The sequence below is a fragment of the Schistocerca serialis genome, chromosome 6 (assembly GCF_023864345.2).
Source record: "Schistocerca serialis cubense isolate TAMUIC-IGC-003099 chromosome 6, iqSchSeri2.2, whole genome shotgun sequence".
In the NCBI taxonomy this organism is placed as follows: Eukaryota; Metazoa; Arthropoda; class Insecta; order Orthoptera; family Acrididae; genus Schistocerca; species Schistocerca serialis.
The window spans coordinates 159,775,892-159,802,409 of NC_064643.1; the positions used below are offsets into that span (position 1 = coordinate 159,775,892).

The 26,518-nt window shown below is 42.7% G+C and overlaps 1 protein-coding gene across 1 annotated transcript in view; it reads right to left on the reverse strand.

The window, feature by feature from the left end:
- LOC126484321 (cytochrome P450 6k1-like) overlaps window positions 1-26,518 on the reverse strand; it is a 64,344-nt gene that overhangs the window by 32,311 nt on the left and 5,515 nt on the right. Inside the window, exons 2-3 of the mRNA XM_050107762.1 lie at window positions 22,713-22,939; window positions 8,776-9,014 (exon numbers count right to left, since the gene is read on the reverse strand). Coding sequence (XP_049963719.1) covers window positions 8,776-9,014; window positions 22,713-22,932 — 459 coding nt within the window. The 5' untranslated portion in view covers window positions 22,933-22,939. The remainder of the gene's footprint in view (window positions 1-8,775; window positions 9,015-22,712; window positions 22,940-26,518) is intronic.

Sequence of the window (26,518 nt, forward strand, 5' to 3'; positions counted from 1 at the left end):
AGTGATGTCTGGCGTTCCACAAGGTAGTGCTATTCCTGATTTACATAAATGATGTAAGTGATAATCTGAGCAGCCCCCATAGATTGTTTGCAGATTATGCTGTAATTTACCGTCTAGTAAAATCATCAGACGATCAATTCCAATTACAAAATGATCTAGAGAGAATTTCTGTATGGTGCGAAAAGTGGCAAATGGCACTAAACAAAGAAAAGTGCGAGGTCATTCACATGGGAACTAAAAGAAAATTTTGGGTATACGATAAATTGCACGAATCTAAGGGCTGTCAATTCGAGCCGGCCGCTGTGGCCGAGCGGTTCTAGGCGCTTCAGTCCAGAACCGCGCTGCTGCTACTGTCGCAGGTTCCAATCCTGCCTCGGGAATGGATGTGAGTGATGTCCTTAGTCAGTCAGGTTTAAGTAGATCTAAGTCTAGGGGACTGTTGACCTCAGGTGTTAAGTCCCATAGTGCTTAGTGCCATTTGAACCATTTGTCAATTCGACTAAATACCTAGGAATTACACAATTACGGGCAACTTAAACTGGAAAGACCACGCAGATAATATTGTGGGGAAGGCGAAACAAAGACTGCGCTTTGTTGGCAGAACATTTAGAAGATGCGACAAACCCACTAAAGAAACAGCCTACATTACACTTGTTCGTCCTCTGCTGGAATACTGCTGCGCTGTGTGGAATCCTTACCTGGTAGGACTGACGGAGGACATCGAATTAGTGCAAAGAAGGGCAGCTCGTTTCGTGTTAACGCGCAATAGGGGTGAGAGTGTCACTGGTATGGTACGCGAGTTGGGTTGTAAGTCACTGAAACAAAGGCGGTTTTCTTTGCGGCGAAATCTATTTACGAAATTTCTATCACCAACTTTCTCTTCCGAATGCGAAAATATGCTGTTGACACCCACCTACGTAGGGAGAAATGATCATCATAATAAAATAAGAGAAATCAGAGCTCGAACGGAAAGCTTTAGGTGTTCCTTTTTCCCACGCGCGTTTCGAGAGTGGAATGGTAGAGAAGTAGTATGAAAATGATTCGATGAACCCTCTGGCAGGCACTTAAATGTGAATTGCAGAGCAACCATGTAGATGTAGATGAGGATGTTTGGTGAATTTCTCTGGAAAAAAAAAAAGCAGTTGCCATCGTTCGGACAGACTATGTTGTGCCATGAACAATGGCCGAAATGCTTAGCGTTCGCAACAGGCAACATCGAGTCCCAACACGAGAAGCATACCAAGTATGACTGGGTTGTAATTCCCACCGCCCACCGTTTCACACTTACCAACATTTAATGCACAGATCACATCATGGAGATGTAACTGAGTTTGAAATGGTTCAAATGGCTCTGAGCATTATGGGACTTAACTTCTGAGGTCATCAGTCCCCTAGAACTTAGAACTACCTAAACCCAACTAACCTAAGGACATCACACACATCCATGCCCGAGGCAGGATTCGAACCTGCGACCGTAGCAGACCCGCGGTTCCGGACTGCAGCGCCTAGAACCGCAAGGCCACAGCGGTCGGCTAACTAAGTTTATTTTCCTCATTTAACTAACAGTTCTTGATATTAAAAACGCGCAAGATATTTATGTATTAGGTTAGTGACAATATAAAAGTTGTTGGTATAAGCCGCCGGTGTGGCAGAGCGGTTCTTGGCGCTTATGTCTGAAAGCATGCGACCGCTACGGTCGCAGCTTCGAATCCTGCCTCGGGCATGGATGTGTGTGATGTCCTTAGGTTAGTTAGGTCTAAGTAGTTCTAGTTCTAGGGGACTGATGACCTCATATGTTAAGTCCCATAGTGCTCAGAGCCATTTGAACCATCTTTGTTGGTATAATATTTCATGAAGCGTCATTCATTTTTAATACTTAGTGTTTGATGTGATTTTAGTCAGTGTTGGAGAGCGAACTATTACACAGCTCTTTTTAATTGGCGTAGGCCAACTGGATCACAGTTGTGAAAAATATTGTAATAATAAAGCTCGTCACTGGGATGGTGTGACCATGCTAAGGAGAAGACGATAGCTTGGGCCAGTGGGAAGCAAACTACAACCATACGATTACTCTGCAATTCAGACTTATGTGCCTGACGGAGTGTTCATCGAACCACCTCCACACTATCTATTTCTCTACCTTTGCACTCTCGAACAGTGCGCGAGATTAACGAACACCAAAATGCATCCATGCAAGCGCTGATTTCTCACGTTTTATTGCGGTGATCATTTATCCCTATGTAGGTGGACGGTAACAAACTATTTTTGCATTCAGAGGAGAAGTTGGTGATTGAAATTTCGCGAAAAGATCTCGTCTCAACCAAAAACGCATTTGTTTTAATGACTACCACCCCAACTCGCACGTCATATGTGACTCTCTTTCCCCTATTTCGCGATAATGCAAAGCGAATTGCGCTCCTTTAAACTTTTTAGATCCCCTCTGTTAGTTTTATTTGTTAAGGTATCCCATACCGCGCTGCAGTACTCCAGAAGAGGTCGGACAAGCGTAGTGTAGGCAGTCTCTGTAGCAGGTCTGTTACATCTTTTAAGCGTTCTGTCAATAAAACGAAGACTTCGGTTCGCCTGACTCATCATATTATCTATGTGATAGCTCCAATTGAAGTTGTTCGTTACTGTAATTCCTAGGTATTTAGTAGAATTTACGGCCGTTAAGTTTGCGTGATTTATCGTCGAACCGAATTCCTTTCAGTACTCACCCGGATGGAATCACACTTTTCATTATATAAAATCAATTACCACCTCTCGCACCACGCAGACGTATTGTCTAAATCATTTCGCAGCTGTTTTTAATCTTATGGTGACTTTATTAGACAGCTTTATCTGCAAAAAAACGCGAGAGGGCTGCTCAGATTGTCTCCTACATCCTTAATATGGACTAGGAACAGCAGAGCGCTCGTAACACTTCCTTGGGGAACACCAGATATCACTTCCGGTTTACTCGATGGCCTTCCTGCAGTTTCTTCGGATCCGTTCTGACAGGAAATTAGACATTCAGTCGCACAACTGAGACGATACAGCAAAGACATGAATTTGATTAGACGCCGCTTCTGAGGAACGGTATCAAAAGCCTTTTGAAAATCTAGAAATGTGGACTCAATTTAAGATCCCCTGTCGACAGTACTCATTACTTCGTTTCTTGAAACATAACTAGCTCTTTAGAGCTAGCTATGTTTCCCAAGAACGATATTTTCTGAATCCGTTGTATGTGCCAATAGACCGTTACCTTAGAAGTAATTTATGAGGTTTGGACACAGTGTATGTTCTACAATCCTGCTGAAAATCGACTTTAGTGATATGGGTCTGTAATTAGTGGGATTACTCCTGTGTTCTTTCTTGGGTATTGGTGTGAGCTATGAAACTCTCTAGTCTTTAGCTACGCATCTTCCGTCGAGCGAGCGGTTTTATAGGATTGTTAAGTATGGTGCTATTCTATCAGCATACTCCGAAAGGAACGTAATCGGTGCCCAATCTGGACCGGAAGACTTGCCTTTGTTAAGTGATTTAAGATGCTTTCCTACTCCGAAGATATCCACTTCTCAGTTATTGATGATGTTAGTTGTTCTTGATTCAGCCGGCCAGTGTGGCCGAGCTGTTCTAGGCGCTTCAGTCTGGAACCGCGCCACCGCTACGGCCGCAGGTTCGAATCCTACCTCGGGCATGGATGTGTGTGATGTCCTTAGGTTAGTTAGGTCTAAGTAATTCTAGTTCTAGGGGACTGATGACCTCAGATGTTAAGTCCCATAGTGCCCAGAGCCATTTGAACCATCTTTGTTGGTATAATATTTTATGAAGCGTCATTCATTTTTAATACTTAGTGTTTGATGTGTTTTTAGTCAGTGTTGGAGAGCGAACTATTACACAGCTCTTTTTAATTGGCGTATGCCAACTGGATCACAGTTGTGAAAAATATTGTAATAATAAAGATCGTCACTGGGATGGTGTGACCATGCTAAGGAGAAGACGACAGCTGGGGCCAGTGGGAAGCAAACTACATCTACAACTATACGATTACTCTGCAATTCACATCTATGTGCCTGGCGGAGTGTTCATCGAACCACCTCCACACTATCTATTTCTCTACCTTCGCACTCTCGAACAGTGCGCGGGATTAACGAACACCAAAATACATCCATGCAAGCTCTGATTTCTCACGTTTTATTACGGTGATCATTTGAACCATTTTTTGTTCTTGATTCAAATTCTGGAATATTTACTTTGTCGTGTTTGGTGAACTCAAAAAATGGCTCTGAGCACTATGGGACTCAACTGCTGAGGTTATTAGTCCCCTAGGACTTAGAACTAGTTAAACCTACCTAACCTAAGGACATCACAAACATCCATGCCCGAGGCAGGATTCGAACCTGCGACCGTAGCGGTCTTGCGGTTCCAGACTGCAGCGCCTTTAACCGCACGGCCACTTCGGCCGGCTTGGTGAACTCCTCTTTAGTGGCACTGCTTTCGGTAATATTACTATCTGTATCGCGCAGTGAAGTTATTGATTATGGTTCGCCGCTGCTGTATAATATCTATGGATTTTTTGTTGCAAGATAGGATTTTGTTGTGAAAACTATTGAAAACATATCGCATTGAAGTGAGCGCAAAATTTCGAGCTTGTTTAAAACGTCACTAATTCTGGAGATTTTGCATTCTTTTAAATTTGTCATGATTTTTGTCGTTGCTTTTGCTATATTGCTCTGACCTGTTTTGTGTACGATTGAGAATAATTTTCTTCTCTTATTAATTCATGCAGTACAAATCTCTCAACTGTAGTCAGTACTATTTCTCTGAATTCAACCCACACCTGATATATGCTTGTGTATTGTGTTTTGAACTGGGGACCTAGAAACGACGGAGAGGCTTCGTCCCGCCCGTACCCCTCAGTGGTTCACAACCCCACAACAGGCGACAGCAGTCCACCCACCCAACCGCGGGCCCACACCGAACCCAGGGTTATTTGTGAGCAATCGCCGGGGATGTACTATTGCGAAGAGGTCAGGTAAGTTATCGCAACCAATTTACGAATCGAGTGGGCTCCTGAGCTAATTGCTCAAAATAATTTTCGGACAAAGCATTTAGTACAATATAGGACGATGATTTATTCCTACCACCGACCTGAAATATATGTTTTCGCCTACGTGTCGAGGGCAGACTGTAGTTACCACCAACATATCTGAAATGTGATTCAAGTTTTTTTAACTGTAGATCAACAGATTCGCCTGAGTTAGGGGTCAGTAAAAGAAACCAATTATTAATTTATCCTGACAGTCAAGTATAACCTCCACTAACTCACAGGAACTATCCGCTTCAGTTCCTCTACAAAATAAAACACTACTAACAGCAACAAGCACGCCACCATCAACTGTGTATTTAATCTATCCTGTCTAAACACAGTTAGGTCCTTTGTGAAAATATCGCCTGGACTTATCTCCGGCTTTAGACAGCTTTCAGAGCCTTTAACGATTTGATCTTCATTGCTTGCTATTAGTGCTTGGACCTCTGATCCTTTCCTACCGCAGCTATGACACTGATTAAGTATAATACCGACGGTTCCGAGGTGTACGCACGTCCTCTGTATGCCCTAGGCCCTTGGAGACTGGAGGCTTTTTGTAATAAGAGATGGTGGGGGCTAGGCAATGTAGGCTGCCTGTACTGATGGCAGGCTCCAGCGTATTGGCGACTTTGTGTTTAGCGTCGAAAGGGTGAGGACCTCTGTCTCCAGGACACAAGTAGTCAAGTTTGTGATTGATTTTTTGACGGAAAATGGACATGTAGGCCTACTAGTCGATTTCTGGGACTTTCAATGAGCCCATCTTGGCTTAGAATTTGTTAGAAAATGTGAACGTAGGCGGGCTTTAAAGTTTTGTAGAGAAATGTGTTAATACACATTAGCAGTTTTAAGTACTAACCGTCTGTTGTGAAGATATTTTGGGTCAGCAATAAATCTGGCTGCCAGTTAAAGTGTACTGAAATAACTAGTACCACTATAACAGTTGTATTTTTAAAGGATAAATCAGTGAAACTCAAAGATATTCGTTGTGGCACTTAGCTTCTTTGTTGTAAAAAACACCAGCTACGTTTCTTTCATTAAATCGTAGTTAACAAATCTGCAAAGACATTATCAACTTGTCACCGTTTAAAAATTGAAATTGTTTTGCAGCTGTGTGCGACTGGTCACTAGAGCCAGAATGCTACGTGTTTTACGTTCGTGAGTTACTTGTATCAAAACAGGATGGTAGCTCACAAAGTGTCTTGAGACTTATCTGGCCTTTAAAGAATACACAAAAAAGATGCACGCGATGTGGAAAAATATTAGCGCAAGGGAAACAAAACCTTTCAAATCAGAACCCAGATAGAAGAGGAACAAAATAGGTAAACAGTTCAACTGAAGACGTAGTCGGTAAAGATCATAGTGATAGACTGAGTAGGACTACATGTACGACGGTCACTCCAAAAGAAATGTACACTGTTTTTTTTTAAATCCATCTTTTATTTTACATGGTTGAAAGTTTTACTGTGTGTAGCTACATCCTTTAGGAACAATATTTTCATTTCTCCTCATAATTTCCATCCCTCTCAACTGCCTTACGCCATCATGGAACCAGCGCCTGTATACCCGCACGGCAAAATTCTGGACCAACCTGTTGGAGCCACTGTTTGGCAGCGTGCACAAGGGAGTCATCATTTTCAAACCTTGTTCCACCAAGAGAGTCTTTCAGTTTTCCAAAGAGATGATTGTCACATGGAGCCAGGTCAGGACTGTAAACCGGGTGTTTCAGTGTTGTCCATCCGAGTCTTGTGATTGCTTCCATGGTTTTTTTGACTGACATGTGGCCGTGTATTGTCGTGCAACGGCAAAACATCCTGATTTTGCCGATGTGGTCGAATACGACTCAGTCGAGCTTGAAGTTCCTTCAGTGTCGTCACATATGCATCAGAATTTATGGTGGTTCCACTTGGTATGATGTCGACAAGCAAGAGTCATTCGGAATCGAAAAACACGGTAGCCGTAACTTTTCCAGCAGAAGGTGTGGTTTTGAATTTTTTTTCTTGAGTGAATTTGCATATGCCACTCCACTGATTGCCTCTTCGTCTCTGGTGAAAAATGATGGAGCCATGTTTCATCACCTGTCACAGTTCTTCCAAGAAATTCATCTCCACCCTTCTCGTACTGTTCCAAACGTTCGCTGCATACTGTTTTTCTTGTTCCTTTGTGAGGCACTGTCAACATCCTGGAAAAATATCCAACGTCAAGTGTAGCAGCCATCTTGAAGACATGCTGTGAAGGCCCCACTCACGGGAACAGGTTGAACTAAGTTTGAGAACAAGCGGGAAGTATGTACTACACACTGCAAAACTTTCACACATGAAAAATGAAAACTCTATTTTTATAAAAATATTGTGCATTTCTTTTGGAGTGACCCTCATAGATGATACAGTTCCAAATAATGTAACGTCGAACAATGGACAAGGATTTAAAAAAAATATCCAGCAATCGATTCAACACAAATTGTGAGCGCAATATATTTTTCAAGCTATAATCTTTTGAAAAAGAAAGGATCGAAACTTCCTCTAGCGGAAAACAGAACAAAAATCACAACCTCGTTCTCTAACATGTAATAAAGCATTACAAACAGGTCCGTTAAAAGTTTTGTAAGGAAGGTATTTTCAATATCTTCCTATTTGCCATAATGGTGTAGCTCCACCGTTATGTACCATTTAATTTCTTTTATCTGTATCGAGTTCATTGCTCATAGACTGCTTCTCAGAACGCTGTTCCACCAGCTATCCTATAATTACACTGTATTAAAACATATTCAGATGTTGCACAATGTATATCTGTAATTGTATCATACCGTAAAGAGCGCTCTGTAATTGCTTTCGATGTAGGGTGTCAAAATATACCGCTATATGCTGCTCTACGGAACAAAAACCTTTTATGTGAGGATCACATTATATAGTGTGATACTAATATCGGTTGCACCACATTTAATTTTGATTTCTGTAATAGCCCGTTATGTTAGCAGTACTCGTATCCCCCTATAACCCAGACCAACCGTTATTTTATAACGAAGAACTGCATGCAAAAGTAAGTGGCACTGTGTATTTATAATAAAATATCTGCATACCGAATTGACCTAATGCCGAAACTAACATTACACTAATATTTTAACGAGCTACTACGTTATTAGGACGTATATTTTGGCGCACAGCTCTGCTCGGCAGACTGTGAGCTGGTGTCCTGGGTCGCATTTCACTCCTAACCTCACAGTGATTTGGACTGACCGTTAAGACTTTGATGACAGCACACGAGTAGAATGGGACATTTGTGTGAGACTTTGAACCTTCTGAGAGGACCTAGCTGTGAGCGGACAGTAGGCGAGTTTTTGACGTAATTCCGCACTGGCGAGGTTCCATTTATATTCCGTTTACACCTTTGAAGCGCATAACGTAAATGAAGTTTCCAATGCCTATTGGAACACCAGTGTGCGCTAAAGCGAAACAGTTGTATACTAGCAAGAAAAGTAAGACGACTGAACGGTAAGGTTTTGAAAAGACCATGTCCTAAGGCAGCGATAATCGGTCCAGAACCTATAGACTCCAAACAGTGCTCAAACAGGCTTTTATTGTCATCGACCGCTTTGCCAGCATTCTCTACATAAGGGAAAGTTTCGAAACTTCCAAGAACAGTTTTTGCAGAAAAGCTCTTTGATCTACATCAGAAAACAACAGCTGACGAGTCGCGCTTCGACTCACCTTGAACATGCCCTTCAGTTTGCCGGATGTGAACGTAGGGCTTAACTTGATCCTCAGCTGGCGCCACTTCTTTCCTCCCAACGCAAAGAGATGTTTGTTCAGAGGTTCTTCGTCATCGATGAAAAGTCCTCTGTCGTGGAATGTCCCGAAATCCTTGACAAGGATGTGGCGAATCAGCTCAGGGTCACGGACAAGCAGAAGTGGGCGACGGAATCCGTAAAACCCAACATACCTCTCTCCTGAAATAAAAACATAAAAACAGAATAATTAGTGCTACGACATAAACTAACGGCACAGATCTATCAGACGTAGTAATGCACACATGCCACCACAGCTGCCCTACTGATTCTCGGTGTTAACTATATCCACAGCTCAGAATGGAATCACACAGCAGTCGGATTTTTGTAATTTTTTGCATTTATCGTACGTCATGTTCAGAACTCAAATATACCTCTTCGAAAGCAGTCTACTGCAAATTAAAAAAATTATCGAGAAAATCGACTTTGAAATTTTCCGAACACATTTGCTACAATGAAATAAGGTAGGTATTTTACGACTAGTAGCGTGGGCGGTCAGTGGATAAAGTGCTCTCTCGCTGTGTGAGAGACCTGGGTTCCATCCAGACTGAGCAAGTTCTAAAAACAGTTTCATGTTCCTGCAGTGAAGAATACATAAGATAGACAAGTCTGGTAATTCTTAATTCGAGGCTCGTTTGGGTCATTACTTTTTCTTCCATTTAGCTCGAATACCTTTGTCTTTCAAATGGAGTATTCATCAAATATGTGCTCGTATCTAATAGTCATTTTTATGAAAAATACACATATTCTTGTTTCTAATTGTATATTACATACATATATATATAAACTACTGAAAGCCTTGTGAGAGCCAGTCCTGATAAAACTCTACCAACTGGTGAGCAAGATGTATGAGACAGGCGAAATACCCTCAGACTTCAAGAAGAATATAATAATTCCAATCCCAAAGAAATCAGGTGTTGACAGATGTGAAAATTACGGAACTATCAGTTTAATAAGTCACGGCTGCAAAATAATAACGCGAATTCTTTACAGACGAATGGAAAAACTAGTAGAAGCCGACCTCGGGGAAGATCAGTTTGGATTCCGTAGAAATATTGGAACACGTGAGGCAATACTGACCCTACGACTTATCTTGGAAGCTAGATTAAGGAAAGGCAAACCTACGTTTCTAGCATTTGTAGACTTAGAGAAAGCTTTTGACAACGTTGACGGGAATACTCTCTTTCAAATTCTGAAGGTGGCAGGGGTAAAATACAGGGAACGAAAGGCTATTTACAATTTGTACAGAAACCAAATGGCAGTTATAAGAGTTGAGGGGCATGAAAAGGAAGCAGTGGTTGGAATGGGAGTGAGACAGGGTTGTAGCCACTCCCTGATGTTATTCAATCAGTATATTGAGCAAGCAGTGAAGGAAACAAAAGAAAAATTCGGAGTAGGTATTAAAATCCATGGAGAAGAAATAAAAACCTTGAGGTTCGCCGATGACATTGTAATTCTGTCAGAGACAGCAAAGGACTTGGAAGAACAGTTGGACGGAATGGATAGCGTCTTGAAAGGGGGATATAAGATGAGCATCAACAAAAGCAAAACGAGGATAATGGAATGTTGTCAAATTAAGTCGGGAGATGCTGAGGGTATTAGATTAGAAAGTGAGACACTTAAAGTAGTAAAGGAGTTTTGCTATTTGTGGAGCAAAATAACTGATGATGGTCGAAGTAGAGAGGATATAAAATGTAGACTGGCAATGGCAAGGACAGCGTTTCTGAAGAAGAGAAATTTGTTAACATCGAGTATTGATTTAAGTGTCAGGAAGTAATTTCTGAAAGTATTTGTATGGAGTGTAGCCATGTATGGAAGTGAAACTTGGACAATAAACAGTTTGGACAAGAAGAGAATAGAAGCTTTCGAAATGTGGTGCTACAGAAGAATGCTGAAGATTAGATGGGTAGATCACATAACTAATGAGGAGGTATTGAATAGGATTGGGGAGAAGAGAAGCTTGTGGCACAACTTGACTAGAAGAAGGGATCGATTGGTAGGACATGTTCTGAGGCATCAAGGGATCACCAATTTAGCACTGGAGGGCAGCGTGGAGGGTAAATATCGTAGAGGGAGACCAAGAGATGAATACACGAAGCAGATTCAGAAGGATGTAGGTTGCAGTAGGTACTGGGAGATGAAGAAGCTTGCACAGGATAGACAGGATAGAGTAGCATGGAGAGCTGCATCAAACCAGTCTCAGGACTGAAGACCTCAACAACAACAACAACTGTATATTGGACACAGAAATCCAGTATTCATTACAAACAAAAATTCTTGATTACCGATGCCGTGTAAAAGAATTTTAACGAAGATTGTGTAGCTAAAAAAATAAAAATTATTTTTTCTGTCTTTTACTATTTCACGTCTCACGCAAATACTCATAAAAGATGTATTTCCACTTAAAAGCTGGATCTGACAGGATTTCAATTCAACCGCCCCCTCCTCCCCCCCCCCCACCCCCTTCACCAAGAGAGCGAGCACTCTACCACAGAGCCACATTGTTTGTCGAAAAATATTAGACGTGATCGGAAAACTTAAAAAACGATTTTCTCGAGAATTTTTTAGAGTTGCATCGAACTTTTTGAGAGAGGTGTATTTGAGTTCTGAACTTCACAATACCAAACTACAAAAGTCCACTTGCCGTTTGCTCCCCTTGTGAGACAAATACAAAGTCGTGTGTGGCGCGACGCGTCTCTGACATTTCAAAACCCACTCGCTCTCTGTAACGCGAATCCCAGCAAACGTGACCATTCTGTGCTTGCTGCGGTTTAGGCGAATCTGGTATGGTGTTGATGTTCGCTAGCCATCTAATGGCGGCGCATATAATGGGTAAACTGGATAATCGCTGATACTGGAAGAGCGCTAAAAACCTGAATAAAAATGTAAGAAAACTGAAGGTGTGCTACATGGCGGTGGAGTGTGCGACAGCTGAGGGCCAACTATCGTTAGTGGACTACCTCTATCCAGCAGCCACAAGTCAGTTGCAACAGGCTTGTTCAGGAATGTAGGTTTGTGCCTGAGTAGTATATCCCCAGGCAATCATGGAGCTAAATGACTGCTACTACTTCCTCTAAAAACGCTCAGGGGAAAGGTGGCCTCTTGAACAACGGAACAAAACTGTTCAGCTGGGCAGTTTGTAGAGAGAAAAATTATCTAGGAATGAGAAAAAGAGTGGTAGCGTAGAAGTGGGCAACTTAAGGACATTTTTACAATATGTACTGTGACATTTAAATTCCACATATATGGAACTTTATAGCTTCAGTTTTGATAGGAATGTAGTTTTTATGTGCAGTTAGGTGCTAGGAGTTTGGAATACACATTAATTATCACAAAGTTACCCGATAGTTCAGGACAACAATGCTACATTAAGTCTAAGACACAGAAAGTAGGTGTAAGTTCATCTTCCACAATGATGGGCTGATCTAGTACTTTTTTCAGACGCCGAGTTATAAATATTTTACAAATTTGTCCAGTTTTATGAGTTTTGTTTTATTCATACATAGGAAATGATTTGTCACAAAGTTTAACAATTTGGCGAGATTTATTTTTCTAGTTTTTGTGAAATCCAACTACCTGCTGGCCTAACCTCACTGGAGCGAAATAAGACTGAAAAAACGAAACTGCATTACATAAGCTAATTAAACAAAACTTTTACACAATTATTTACATATACGTTCTGTGAAACCGTATGAGAAAAACACAGATCACAAGGCAACCCAATATCCTCCAAGCACAGTAATTAGTTCAAGCTGTTAGACACTTACTTTCAAGTTCCGTGGTATGAGAAAAAACAAAGTCAGTACACATTCAGTGCAATATTCTTGTAACAGTCTTAATTGTCTCTCACTTCTCTGACTGCTGACTGTTTAGTCGCCACTGCTGCTTCCATATTGGTTTGCACAGTGTCATGAAAGTTCATGGAATTTCTAACCACTTAACATGTTCTGCAATAGCTCCGACGGAAATTAACCAACATGATTTGAATCAATATCCTCTCCTGGCACCATGTATTTTAACTCCGACAGCAGGAGTATACCATATGTCACAGATACTTAATGATTTTGTATCACCACCCCCACGTGGCCACCACAACAGAATGTAGACAGAAACGATGCCACTTCTCTTCCGTCAAATTCCACTTACCAGGTGTAACTTCCAACCTGAGCGAATGTAATTATTCTAAATATCAGGCAGCTAGCTTATCTCCTTACGCCTGATTGACATGATCCAAGCGACACACAGATACATCCACACCCACACATACAAAACACAGAATACAATTGTTGACAGAATCTTTGCTCTAAGCCGACCGGCATGGCCGAGCGGTTCCAGGCACTCCAGTCCGGAACCGCGCTGCTGCTACGGTCGCAGATTCGAATCCTGCCTCGGGCATGGATGTGTGTGCTGCCCTTAGTTAGGTTTAGGTAGTTCTAAGTCTAGGGCACTGATGACCTCAGATGTTAAGTCCCATAGTGGTCAGAGCCATTTGAACCATTTGATCCAAAGAAACTGGTATAGGCATAAAAATACAAAGATATGCAAACAGGCAGGATACGGCGCTGCAGTCTGCAACGCCTATATAAGGCAACAAGTGTCTGGCGCAGTTGTTAGATCGATTACTACCGCTACAATGGCAGTTTATCAAAATTTAAGTGAGTATGAACGTGGTGCTACAGTCAGCGCATGAGCGATGGGACACCGTATCTCCGGGGTAGCGATGAAGTGGGAATATTCCCGTATGACCATTTCACGAATGTGTCTTGAATATCAGGAATCCGGTAAAACGTCTGCTCTTCGACATCGCTGCGACTGGAAAAAGATCATGCAAGAATGGGACCAACGACAACTGAAGAGAATCGTTCAACGTGACAGAACTGCGACCCTTCTGCAAATTGCTGCAAATTTGAATGCTGGTCCATCAAGAAGTGTCAGCGGGCGAAACATTCAACGAAACATCATTGATCTGCGCTTTTGGAGCCGAAAGCCCACTCATGTACCCTTGATGACTGAACGACACAAAGCTTTACGTCTCGCCTGGGACAGTCAACACCGACTTTGGACTGTTGATGACTGGTGGCATGTTTCCTGGTCGGACGAGTCTCGTTTCAAATTGTATCGAGCGGATGGACGTGTACGGGTATGGAGAGAACCTCATGAATCCACGGATCCTGCATGTTAACAGGGGACCGTTCAAGCTGGTGGAGGCTCTGTAATGGTGTGCAGCTGAAGTGATGTGAGACCCCTGAAACGTCTCTGCCCAGGTGACAACTACGTAAGCATCTTGTACGATCACCTGCATCCATTCATGTCCATTATGCATTCCAACGAACTTGAGCAATTCCAGCAGGACAATGCGACAGCCCACGCATCCAGAACTGCTACAGAGTCGCTCCAGGAACACTTTTCTGAGTTTAAACACTTCCGCTGGCCACCAAACTACCCAGACATGAACATTATTGAGCATATCTGGGATGCCTCGCATCGTGCTGTTTCACCCCCTCGTACTCTTACGGATGTATGGGCAGCTCGTGGTGGCCCTACACGGTATTAGGCAGGTGTACCAGTCTCTTTGGCTCTTCGGTGTAAGTAACATAGTTAATAGTAAGGTGCAAAAGTATTTCTGTGGGAGAATTTCTCAAACTCGTTTTCCGGTACAGAGAATAAGTAAACAGAATAAACTCACTGACGTGCGTTCGCAGATCAGTACAGCAAAAGTTCAGATCGATCGCAATAGCGAAATGCCACTAACTTGTGAAGGTCTGATTCCTAACTGGAGTTAGACTAATGGTAATACTGGTTAGCACTTAGATGCCGTGGAAATAAATGTCACCTGTACATGCAATCTCTACATCTACATCTACATGGTTACTCTGCAATTCACACTTAAGTGCCTAGAAGAGGGTTCATCGAACCATTTTCATACTACTTCTCTACCATTCCACTCTCGAATGGCGCGTAGGAAAAAGGAACACCTAAATCTTCCCGTTCGGGCTCTGATTTCTCTTATTTTATCATGATGATCATTTCTCCCTACCTAGGTCGGTGTCAACAAAATATTTTCGCATTCATAAGAGAAAGTCGGTGATAGAAATTTCGTAAACAGATCTCGCCGTAAAGAAAACCGCCTTTGTTTCAGTGACTGCCACCCCAAATCTTGTATCATATCAGTGACACTCTCACCCCTATTGCGCGATAACACGAAACGAGCTACCCTCAACTTAAAGTGACTTTCAACTACACAAAAATCGTCTGTTACGCTTCAGCAGATCTAGTTTCCATTTTGTTTACCTGAGTAAATTACTATAGTCTTTACTCTCATTTGTAGCTCTCACAAACCGTATTTAAATAAATGAGTCACGTAACGTCAAGATGTGACAAAAGAAAGGAAGAAGATGTTACTCCATATACAAACCCTGAGGCAACATATAGTCACTCTGGTTGTATTATCTGACTTCTAGTTCTCACTGGAAGGAAAAATTAAGTGCTACTGTTACAACTGACTTACGGATTAACACTCACTTACTTTTTTAAATATCAATGTCTATGCAATTCGTCTCTGTTTATCTGCTATTAGGATAATGATTCTGTTGTTACGTGATATCAACAACGACGGAGTCGGGCTTGAAGTCACAGCCGCTGCCGTGAAGGATGTACTTTGGATCCGATTCTCTGCTGTTCTCGAAAAATGTCTGTGCAGTTGAAGGATAATGGTGCGATTGTGTAAGCTGGAACTACAAGGAGCGTTTTGTACAAAGTAGGCCTGCCAGAACGTCGATCCCGATCTACGCCCCAGATCACCCCAGGAAGGGAGTTGAAGTGGTTAAACTGGGGGAAATCTTTGCAGAACTTTTGAATTTTCAATGACTGACAACGGGTATTTACTAATAATTTATGCATTAGTACACATTTCATTAAATAAACTCATTTCCAAATGTTGATCTCGAACTTTTGTGGACTATCAAAAATTGTCTAAGAACAGCCAGTATGTGAGGAGTAGGGAATCGAAGTACCTTTATTATGACTATGCACGCCAAACTGTGAAACATCTTACTTCAGTTACGGTCGGGGAGAGTTTTCATGGAAGGGTACAGGGAACCTGTACACTGTTGAAGGTTCTATGAATCAAGGACAGTACCTCAACATGTTAAAAAAGAGACGTCTGTCTCCTGATAAGGAATTAACCTGTACACTGTTGAAGGTTCTATGAATCAAGGACAGTACCTCAACGTGTTAAAAAAGAGACGTCTGTCTCCTGATAAGGAATTGTTTAATGGTGAAGATTATGTTTTTATGCATGATGGTGCGCCATACATTAGGCTAAGTATGTGGGAAGATTTTTGGATGGAAATGTTGTTACTGTCCTCCCGTGTCCTGAGAATAGCCCAGACATAAACCCAATCGAAAATCTGTCGACAGTAGTTAAGAAGAAAATAAGAATACGGAAGGTCACAGTAAAGGACGGTTTGATTGAATTCCCGAGACAAAACGTAGTTACATGAGCTACATATTCAAAACAGCTGTAAAATCTATTAGAAAGTATGACTAAAAGAGCAGGGATATTAATAAAAGCTAAACGGATGCATACAAGCTGTTAAAACAATTGTAAACTGCTATACATTTACCATAATTTTCAGTACATCTACATCTACATTTATACTTCGCAAGCCACCCAACGGTGTGTGGCGGAGGGCACTTTAAGTGCCACTGTCATTACCTCCCTTTCCTGTTCCGGTCGCGTATGGTTCACGGGAAGAACGACTGCCGGAAAGCCTCCGTGCGCGCTCGAATCTCTCTAATTTTTCATTCGTGATCTACTCGGGAGGTATAAGTAGGGGGAAATAATATATTCGATGCCTCATCCAGAAACACACCCTCTCGAAACCTGTACAGCTAGCTACACCACGATGCAGAGCGCCTCTCTTGCAGAGTCCGCCACTTGAGTTTGCTAAACATCTCTGTAACGTTATCACGCTTACCAAATAACCCTGTGAGGAAACGCGCTGCTCTTCTTTGGATCTTTTCTATCTCCTCTGTCAACCCGACCTGGTACGGATCCCACACTAATGAACAATACTCAAGTATAAGTCGAACGAGTGTTTTGTAAGCGACCTCCTTTGTTGATGGACTACATTTTCTATGACTCTCCCAATGAATCTCAACCTGGCACCCGCCTTACCAACAATTAATTTTATATGCTCATTCCACTTCAAATCGTTCCGTGCGCATACTCCCAGATAGTTTACAGAAGTAACTGCTAGCAGTGTTTGTTCCGTTATCATATAATCATACAATAAAGCATCTTTCCTTCTATGTGTTCGCAATACATTACATTTGTCTATGTTAAGGGTCAGTTGCCACTCCCTGCACCAAGTGCCTATCTGCTGCAGACCTTACTGCATTTCGCTGCAATTTTCTAACGCTGCCACTGCCCCGTTTCAAACTGGTTTCTGCCCCATCTTAGTGATACACTATGTGATCAAAAGTATCCGGACACCACCAAAAACATACGTTTTTCATATCTGGGTGCATTGTGCTGCCATCTACTGCCAGGTACTCCACATCAGCGACTTCAATAGTTATTAGACATAGTGAGAGAGCAGAATGGGACGCTCCGCGGAACTCACGGACTTCGAAAGTGCACAGGTGATTGGGTGTCACTTGTGTCATACGTTTGTACGCGAGATTTCCACACTCCTGAACATCCACAGGTCCACTGTTTCCGATTTGATAGTGAAGTGGAAACGTGAAGGGACACGTACAGCACAAAAGCGTACAGGCCGACCTCATCTGTTGACCGACAGAGACCGCCGACAGTTGAAGAGGGTCGTAATGTCTAATAGGCAGACATATATCCAGACCATCACACAGGAGTTCCAAACTGCATCAGGATCCACCGTAAGTACTACGACAGGTAGGCGGGCGGTGAGAAAACTTGGATTTCACGGTCGAGCGGCTGCTCATGAGCCACACATCACGCCGGTAAATGACTAACGACGCCTCGCTTGGTGTAAGGAGCGTAAACATTGATCGATTGAACAGTGGGAAAACGTTGTGTGGATTGAAGAATCACGGTGCACAATGTGGCGATCCGATGGCACGGTGTGGTTGTAGCGAATGTCCGGTGAACGTCAACTCTCAACGTGTGTAGTCCCAAAAGTAAAATTCGGAGGCGGTGGTATTATTGGGTGGTCGTGTTTTTCATGGAGGGGGATTGCACCCTTGTTGTTTTGCTTGGCAATATCAAAGTACAGGCCTACACTGATGTTTTAAGCACGTTCTTGCTTTCAGCTGTTCAAGAGCGATTTTGGAATGGCGATTGAATCTTTCAACACATTCGAGGAATTGTTATAATGCACTGCCTGTAGCGGAGTGGTTACACGACAATATCATCCCTGTAATCGACTGGCCTACTCAGAGTCCTGACCTGAGTCGTATAGAACACCTTTGCGCTGTTTTGGAACGCCGACTTCGTGGCAGGCCTCACCGAGCGACATCTATACCTCTCCTCAGTGCAGCATTCCGTGACGAATGGGCTGTCATTCCCCAAGAAACCGTCCAGCACCTGGATGGACGTATGCCTGCGAGAGTGGAAGCAGTCATCAACACAATATTGTTTCCAGCATTACCGATGGAGAGCGCCACGAACTTGTAAGTCATTTTCATACTTTTGATCATGCAGAGTATCTCTTCCACAAGCAGTATCAGACAACGGTCTAAAGCCAGAAAAGATAAATACAGAAACACAGCGCTACAAGTTTACACCGGGAAGAAACGAATTTACTGTGTTCTATCAGACTACGCCAAGTGCAGTCTCCTTCGTGAACGATAACTTCCGCTAGCTTGTGGCCCTACGGCCAGCTATCCAGCCGATTGTTACCGATAATGAGTGTGGCCACTAAACAGCCGCTCTCGCCTATAAGACGTGCAAACGACTATTCCGGTCCTCAGGCCCACGCAATGGGGACTTGCCAACTTTTCTTTGCCACTAACTGCCGACTATCGAAATACACACCATAACAGCACCTTCTGCAGACAGCGTTCGAAACAGCTCCCTAAAATTACACAGTGAGGCAAAAAAAAAAAAAGTTACACGATGACGGAATTATCCCAACGGCACGTAAAACGGTAGATTTAATGTACATGTACAGACAAACAAATGTTTGCAATTTCGGAAATACTGGATGATTTATTGAAGAGAAAGAGCTTCGCAAATTGAGCAATCCAATAATAACGCGTTGGTCCACTTCTGGCCCTAATACAAGCAGTTATTCTGCTTGGCATTGGTTGACAGAGTTGTTGAATGTCCTCATCACATATATAATGCCAAATTCTGTCCAACTAGCACGTTAGAGCGTCAAACTCTCAAGTTCGTTGGAAGGTCCTGCACATAATGCTCGAAACGCTCTCAATTGGGGACAGATCGAGCTACTTTGCTGGCCAATTTAGAGTTTGGCAGCCACAAATAAAAGTAGTAGAAACTCTCGCCGCGTGTGGGCATGCATTATCTAGCTGAAATGTAGGTCCAGGAGGGCTTGCCATGAAGGGCAAGTAAACGAGGCGTCAAGTATAGACGACATATTGCGGAGCTCTAAGCGGGCCGTGGATGAAAACCAAAGGGGTCCTGCTATGAATAGAAATGGTACCCCAGGCCATCACTCCGGGCTGTTGGGATGAATGGCAGACGACAGCCAGGTTGGTATTCTATCACTCCGGGCTGTCAGGATGAATGGCGGGCGACAGTCAGGTTGGTATTCTGTCACTCCGGGCTGTCGGGATGAATGGCAGGCGATAGTCAGGTTGGTATTGTATCACTCCGAGCTGTCGGGATGAATGGCAGGTGACAGTCAGGTTGGTATTCTATCACTCCGCACTGTCGGGATGAGGGGTGAGCGACAGCCAGGTTGGTATTCTATCACTCCGGGCTGTCGGGATGAATGGCGGGTGACAGTCAGGTTGGTATTCTGTCACTCCGGGCTGTCAGGATGAATGGCAGGCGACAGTCAGGTTGGTATTCTATCACTCCGGGCTGTCGGGATGAATGGCGGGCGACAGGTTGGTATCCCCAGACATGTCTTTGGCCTGGAATCTCATTGACGGCAGTACAAGTCTCTTCATTGATAAATCCCACATCGAACTGATGCCCAGTCACCAGTAAAGGGGTCTGGAGACGCCCAGACAGCCCCAGACCAGTCGTTCGTCTTACAGTTAAGCAAACTAGAGTGATGGTCTGGGGTGCCATCTCATTTCATAGCAGGTGTTGGCTGTCATCTGCAACCAGCATAGAGCACAGCGTTACGTCGACGATATTCCATGCCTCATCTGGTTGTCCTTAATGGTGAGCCATCCTGGGCACACGTTTAAGCAAGATAATACTCGCTGACACGCCGAGAGAGTCTCTACTGCTTGTATTCGTGCTTATCAAACCCTACCTTGAATAATAAGGTCGTCGGATCTATACTACGCTGAGAACGTTTTTAGGGTTATGGGCAGGGCTATCCAACCACCTCGGGACATTGACGACCTAACGCGCCAGCTGGGCAGCATTTGGTACGATATCCCTCAGAAGGGCGTCCAACAAATTTACCAATCAATGCCGAGCTGAATATCTACTTGCATAAGAACCAGAGGTGGACCAATGGATTAGTCAGTTGCTGAGTTTCTGAAGCTCTTTCTCTCGGATAAATAATCCGGTTTTCTGAAATTGTAATCATTTGTTTGTATATGTACGTAACATCCCTTATTGACCTTATAATTATATTTTCCCAGGGACATTTAAGTATCACTTTTATCTACGACAGTGATGGAAGCTGAAGAAATGAATTAAAATTAATGTTACAACCAGGACTCGAACATGAGGCTGCCGTCTTACGAAACATAAATTCTGACCATTACACCATTACAGCACTACAGTCAACACCCCTGTACGAACTACTCAACTCCAGTGCCCTTCACAACACAAACTTCAATTCATATCAGTGTAGGGGGACGATAAGCTGGAGATATGAACTGTAGTTTGTGTTGGGGAGGGCATACGACTTGGGTAGTTTGTACAGCAATGTTGACTGTAGTGCTGCGGTGGTGTAATGCTCAGCATTTCTGCCTAGTAAGCAAGAAGACCTGGGTTTGCGCCCCGAGCGTGGTTTCTTCAGGTTCCATCATTATCGTAGATTTCAGTCCCATTGAGGTAATTCCTTCTTGATGTGCTGTTTTTTGTGTTAGAGAGTATTGACATTTAGTCCTTACAGCCAAAACAGAATTATGCTTTATCATTGCATGTTTCCTGCTGATGCTAAGGCCGGCATTACACTACCAAATTTCTTTGTCAAACATTTGATGAAAGATGTAATCAAATATTCGTCAAATATATTTGAGAAAGATCTTTGACATGGCGCTAAAAAGGGGTATTACACTGTCATCATATTTTTCGTCAAAGTTCAAGACGGTTGACAACAACAACTTGTTGTCAACAGCAATTGCATGTACCACAATTGTACTGTGTGCACATGCGGAAGAGCAGCGGGAAAAGAAAGGAAACGCACTTGGGTGAAGCCCTGGGTTTTACGACGACATGCTACGGTCGAAGGTTCGAATCCTGCCTCGGGCATGGATGTGTGTGATGTCCTTAGGTTAGTTAGGTTTAAGTAGTTCTAAGTTCTAGGGGAATGATGACCACAGATGTTAAGTCCCATAGTGCTCAGAGCCATTTGAACCATTTTTTTTTCATGACGACACGATAAAAGCGTTCAACAAAACTTGTTACGTGAGCTTATAGTGGAGGACGTCAAGTTGTATATTTAAAATACTTAAGAATGGATGAGCATACATTTCAGTATGTGCTCAGTGAAGTGTATCCTCATATCACAAAGCACAATACTCACTTAAGAACTGTTGCTGGGCAGGATGGCCGTTCGGTTCTAGGCGCTGCAGTCTGGAACCGCGAGACCGCTACGGCCACAGGTTCGAATCCTGCCTCGGGCATGGATGTCTGTGATGTCCTTAGGTTAGTTAGGTTTAAGTAGTTCTAAGTTATAGGGGACTGATGACCTCAGCAGTTAAATCCCATAGTGCTCAGAGCCATTTTTTAACTGCTATATCTGCAGAAGACAGGCCCACTGTAACACTCTGATTTCTTGCTACAGGAGAGGGTTAGGTTAGGTTAGGTTAGGTCTCCAATCTTCCTAATCTGTTTTTGTATTCAGTGTGCCTCACGTTGTAAAGCGCCTCATCAGCTTTATACATCTCTATTAATTTTGTAGTTGTCGGTATAACCAATTGTATTTACCGGCAATGTTTATAAAAACACTACAGACGACAGAACGCTGCAGCGATGCTAGCGCTCCACGTGGTAACATGTCACATTGCAGTGAACAGAAGGCAAGCGACCTCTTTGATCAAATATACAGCGTCGCCCTAGATCTGATCAAATATTTGACGACATTTGACGAAGTTCCATATTACACCATCAAATTTCTTTGACAAAGATATTTGACAAAGATATTGGATAAAGAAATATGGTAGTGTAATAACGGTCTAACTGCAGCTCCCGTAAGGTGCTACGGACACCTCCCATCCTGGGAAAGTCACTCGCTCTTGAGCTGGATCCAGAGCCCTCCCCGCAACCCACTGAGGAGTATCAGGTACAGACTTGCCCATTGCTTTCAGGCTGCAGAGGGCCTCATTGTCCTAGACACCAGAATGCTGGCCGCTACAGCCACGGGACGAAGTCACAGGCGCGGCGAGAAAATGGTGTGTTACAAACGCACAGAACATTTTTACATCATTACAGCTTGCAGGACAGATTCACTTAATTAATAGTGTATATTTCCTAATCATTGACGACAGTTTAAAATTTCTTACTTGGCAGTTGGTTGTGTATCTTCAGCAGTGTCACACCGACAGTTTCCTGGCCTAGAAAGGTTCTCCGGAAGTTTCCAAACGGGGCGGTAGGTTTGGCGTACGGCACCCCCTTGCTCTTCCAGTAACTATAGGCACTGGAGAACCACAAGTAGAGGGCGAGCACGGCCGCCGATAAGACGACGACCAACTCGGCGATCCACGAGTCCAGGAGCAGCGCCATCAGCAGTCTGGAAAAAGGAAATAGGGAAACGGCGTCAGCATCCGGCGGAATGCCAGGAAAAGCTCAAATGGACGTGGAAACCTGTTACCAGTAAAAGAGATTTAATCTTAGTTTCAACCCCGTCTATAGATTGTCTTAACTATGCTTCACACCTAATGACATGCTCATAACAAAGCTGAATCACCCGAATCTACGGATATACTCTCGCAAGCAGGAAAATAAACAAAAATCAACTCTCCGGGTGTTCTAAGCTGAACCGCCTCCTGCGAAGCTGCTTCATTCACGAGGCTCGCATGAAAACGACTACTTATTCCAATGGTTACACTGGACTTTCCTACGAAAAATGGCGTCATCCTTCATGAACAGAATTCTGCTTATAAGCCAGTCGTTTGCATTGGTCACCAAATGACTTTTATTTACCTTACCTGCCATATTTCGACATTTAAAGGTTATTTTGTGGCTGCTGAATCCAAATATGACATGTCTTATCTAATTTGCTCTAATTTTGAGGTGTGGTATATCATTCGTTACGTATTGTGTCTAGGTGCGGATTTATGGCAGCAATATGTTTTCTGTCTATATACTTGTAAGCACTGACATTTTTGTCATTTAAAGTGCATGTCATTCTCTACTACACTGTTGATTACAAAACACAGACACACACACACACACACACACACACACATATTATATATATATATATATATATATATATATATATATATATATATATATATATATATAAACTCGTATTTTTTACTATGTACAGATGTGCAGAAAAAAAAATGAGTTCGTCCCGCTGAGCCTACGTAAGCCACTCAAATCGCTTCTGTTAGATCTCCTGGCGCCCTTCGTAAGCAAATTTCTGTTCCGACAATTTCCGGTATTAAATTTCGAATGTTCGAATGTGTGTGAAATCTTATGGGACTTAACTGCTGAGGTCATCAGTTCCTAAGCTTACACACTACTTAACCTAAATTATCCTAAGGACAAACACACACACCCATGCCCGAGGGAGGACTCGAACCTCCGCCGGTACCAGCCGATATTAAATTTCAGCAAAAAAACTATTTTTTGTGCGCTCAGAGCTGTACTCATTTTCTCCCTGAAGAAATATTAGACCTTTATTGCTGGGAATTGGAGAAGAGTCACTTTAATCACAACAAAACTTTGCTGCAAGCAGTGAGTTCGCTCTTTATGAACGTTGTTGTTTGTACCGACAGCATCTTCCTGAGCAATGTTTTTTGACGCTGTCCTGCATAACTTGAGAGCTTGTGAGTGTAGGTGGAGTCACGTGATTTGTATGTGACACATTGTTCTTAACGCAGCTAAGCAAAATAGTAGCATGATAATGGCTTCTTAAGGGTCTGTCAAGCTTTAACTAAAAGGGACTAAACCTTTCAGTGACGGGGAAGTAGTTAAAGAAGCAATGATTAGTATCGCTCACTCTTTGTTCGATGTTCACGAAGATAAATCTGCGCTTATGTCTTCTGCAAAAAGGACTTCAGTTGTCTTAGCAAAATGCTGATAGACGTGTCTAACATGTCTACAAAAATTTACAATCTTGATTATATCAGTTCCTGCAATCCTGTGAAGTACCAACATTAGTGGGGAACGCACTTTACAGATTTCGTTTGAGCGCATGCAAAAATGTATATATTTTAAAGAAGAATATCTTGAGAAACAATAACACGATATGTACAATACGTTTTGTTGTTTCATTGTTTTTGTAAATGATTGAAAGACAGCCCTCGCCTTAGTGTATTTTGTAAAAACGAACAGATTGTACACACTGCAACTAGGACTTAAAGCGTTCCCATCCGCAAATTTCTTTTACACTGGATAAGACAGAACTCGCTACGTTCCATACCTACTGGAACTGTGTGGACATCACACGACTTTGTAATTCAAGTGCATCGTATTTCCAGCTGAGCAGCACCTTTAAAAACGACCATTTGTTCTTTTCTAAACCAGACCTCATCTGTCTTTCCGTTCGTCTATTATGTTTCAAAGTATTCGACAGTTACTGTTTTCTCTTTGAACTGTATAAGATCTTCTTTCCAATTCAGCAAAACAACGGCCATTACCTTCCTGTTGCCCAAATTAATTTTTTCCTGCTTTCTAACGGCCTGCCACCGCCTTGTGTGCAGTGCTTTCTTTGGCAGCTCAGGTCACATTCAGCTAAAAGTATAGTTGCTCAAAATTTGTGGTATTCCTTTTAAAACAGTCCACACGACGCTGAGACATTCCTTCTCGCATTTCCTTGTGGTTAGCATTCAACAGAAACATCCCTCATTCGGCACAATTCTTTTGCACAGGTAGATTTAGGAGCCGAATGCACCGCGAAATTTGTTCTGTTTCTTCAGTTTCATGTGTTTAATACACCCTTGACTGCCTACTGGCCATTAAAATGTTGCGCATTTCCTCTCCGGTTTTCACCCGAATTTCTATTATTTGTACGTCCTGCATTTGGACCATCTCCAAACTATGAAGGGTCTCACTTAAATTCAGCCACCTGTTTCTTCGCTACGAAAACGGGGCAGCAGATTGCTTATAAACCTTCGTCAATGTTGGTAAACTATTGGCCATTAACAGTTCAAACAAAGATTTGTATTACTCCACTAAATTACGGTTTACCGAAACACACACGAAATGAGTAATTGAAAATACCACATAAATAAAATTATTCCGTAAATCAATTTTTGCTTGACCTAGATAAAAGAAAGCTGCTTTTGATGTTACCTCCGTTTAAATAATATGGTGGTAACTTTTAATTTTGCTCATGTGTGTCTAAGTATTTACTCACAATTTCAAAACACACTGTGAAAACTGACTGATGAAGCGTGATATGTAAAAGTGAAACATAGTAAGGTAATTAAAAATAGTGAAGTGAAACATAGTAAGGTAATTAAAAATAGTGAAGTGAAACATAGTAAGGTAATTAAAAATAGTGAAATATGTCATTCTGCCTACCCCCATGAACCATGGACCTTGCCGTTGGTGGGGAGGCTTGCGTGCCTCAGCGATACAGATAGCCGTACCGTAGGTGCAACCACAACGGAGGGATATCTGTTGAGAGGCCAGACAAACGTGTGGTTCCTAAAGAGGGGCAGCAGCCTTTTCAGTAGTTGCAGGGGCAACAGTTTGGATGATTGACTGATCTGTCCTTGTAACACTAACCAAAACGGCCTTGCTGTACTGGTACTGCGAACGGCTGAAAGCAAGGGGAAACTAGAGCCGTAATTTTTCCCGAGGGCATGCAGCTTTACTGTATGGTTAAATGATGATGGCGTACTCTTGGGTAAAACATTCCGGAGGTAAAATAGTCTCCCATTCGGATCTCCGGGCGGGGACTACTCAAGAGGATGTCGTTATCAGGAGGAAGAAAACTGGCGTTCTACGGATCGGAGCGTGGAATGTCAGATCACTTAATCGGGCAGGTAGGTTAGAAAATTTAAAAAGGGAAATGGATGGGTTAAAGTTAGATATAGTGGGAATTAGTGAAGTTCGGTGGCAGGAGGAACAAGACTTCTGGTCAGGTGACTACAGGGTTATAAACACAAAATCAAATAAGGGTAATGCAGGA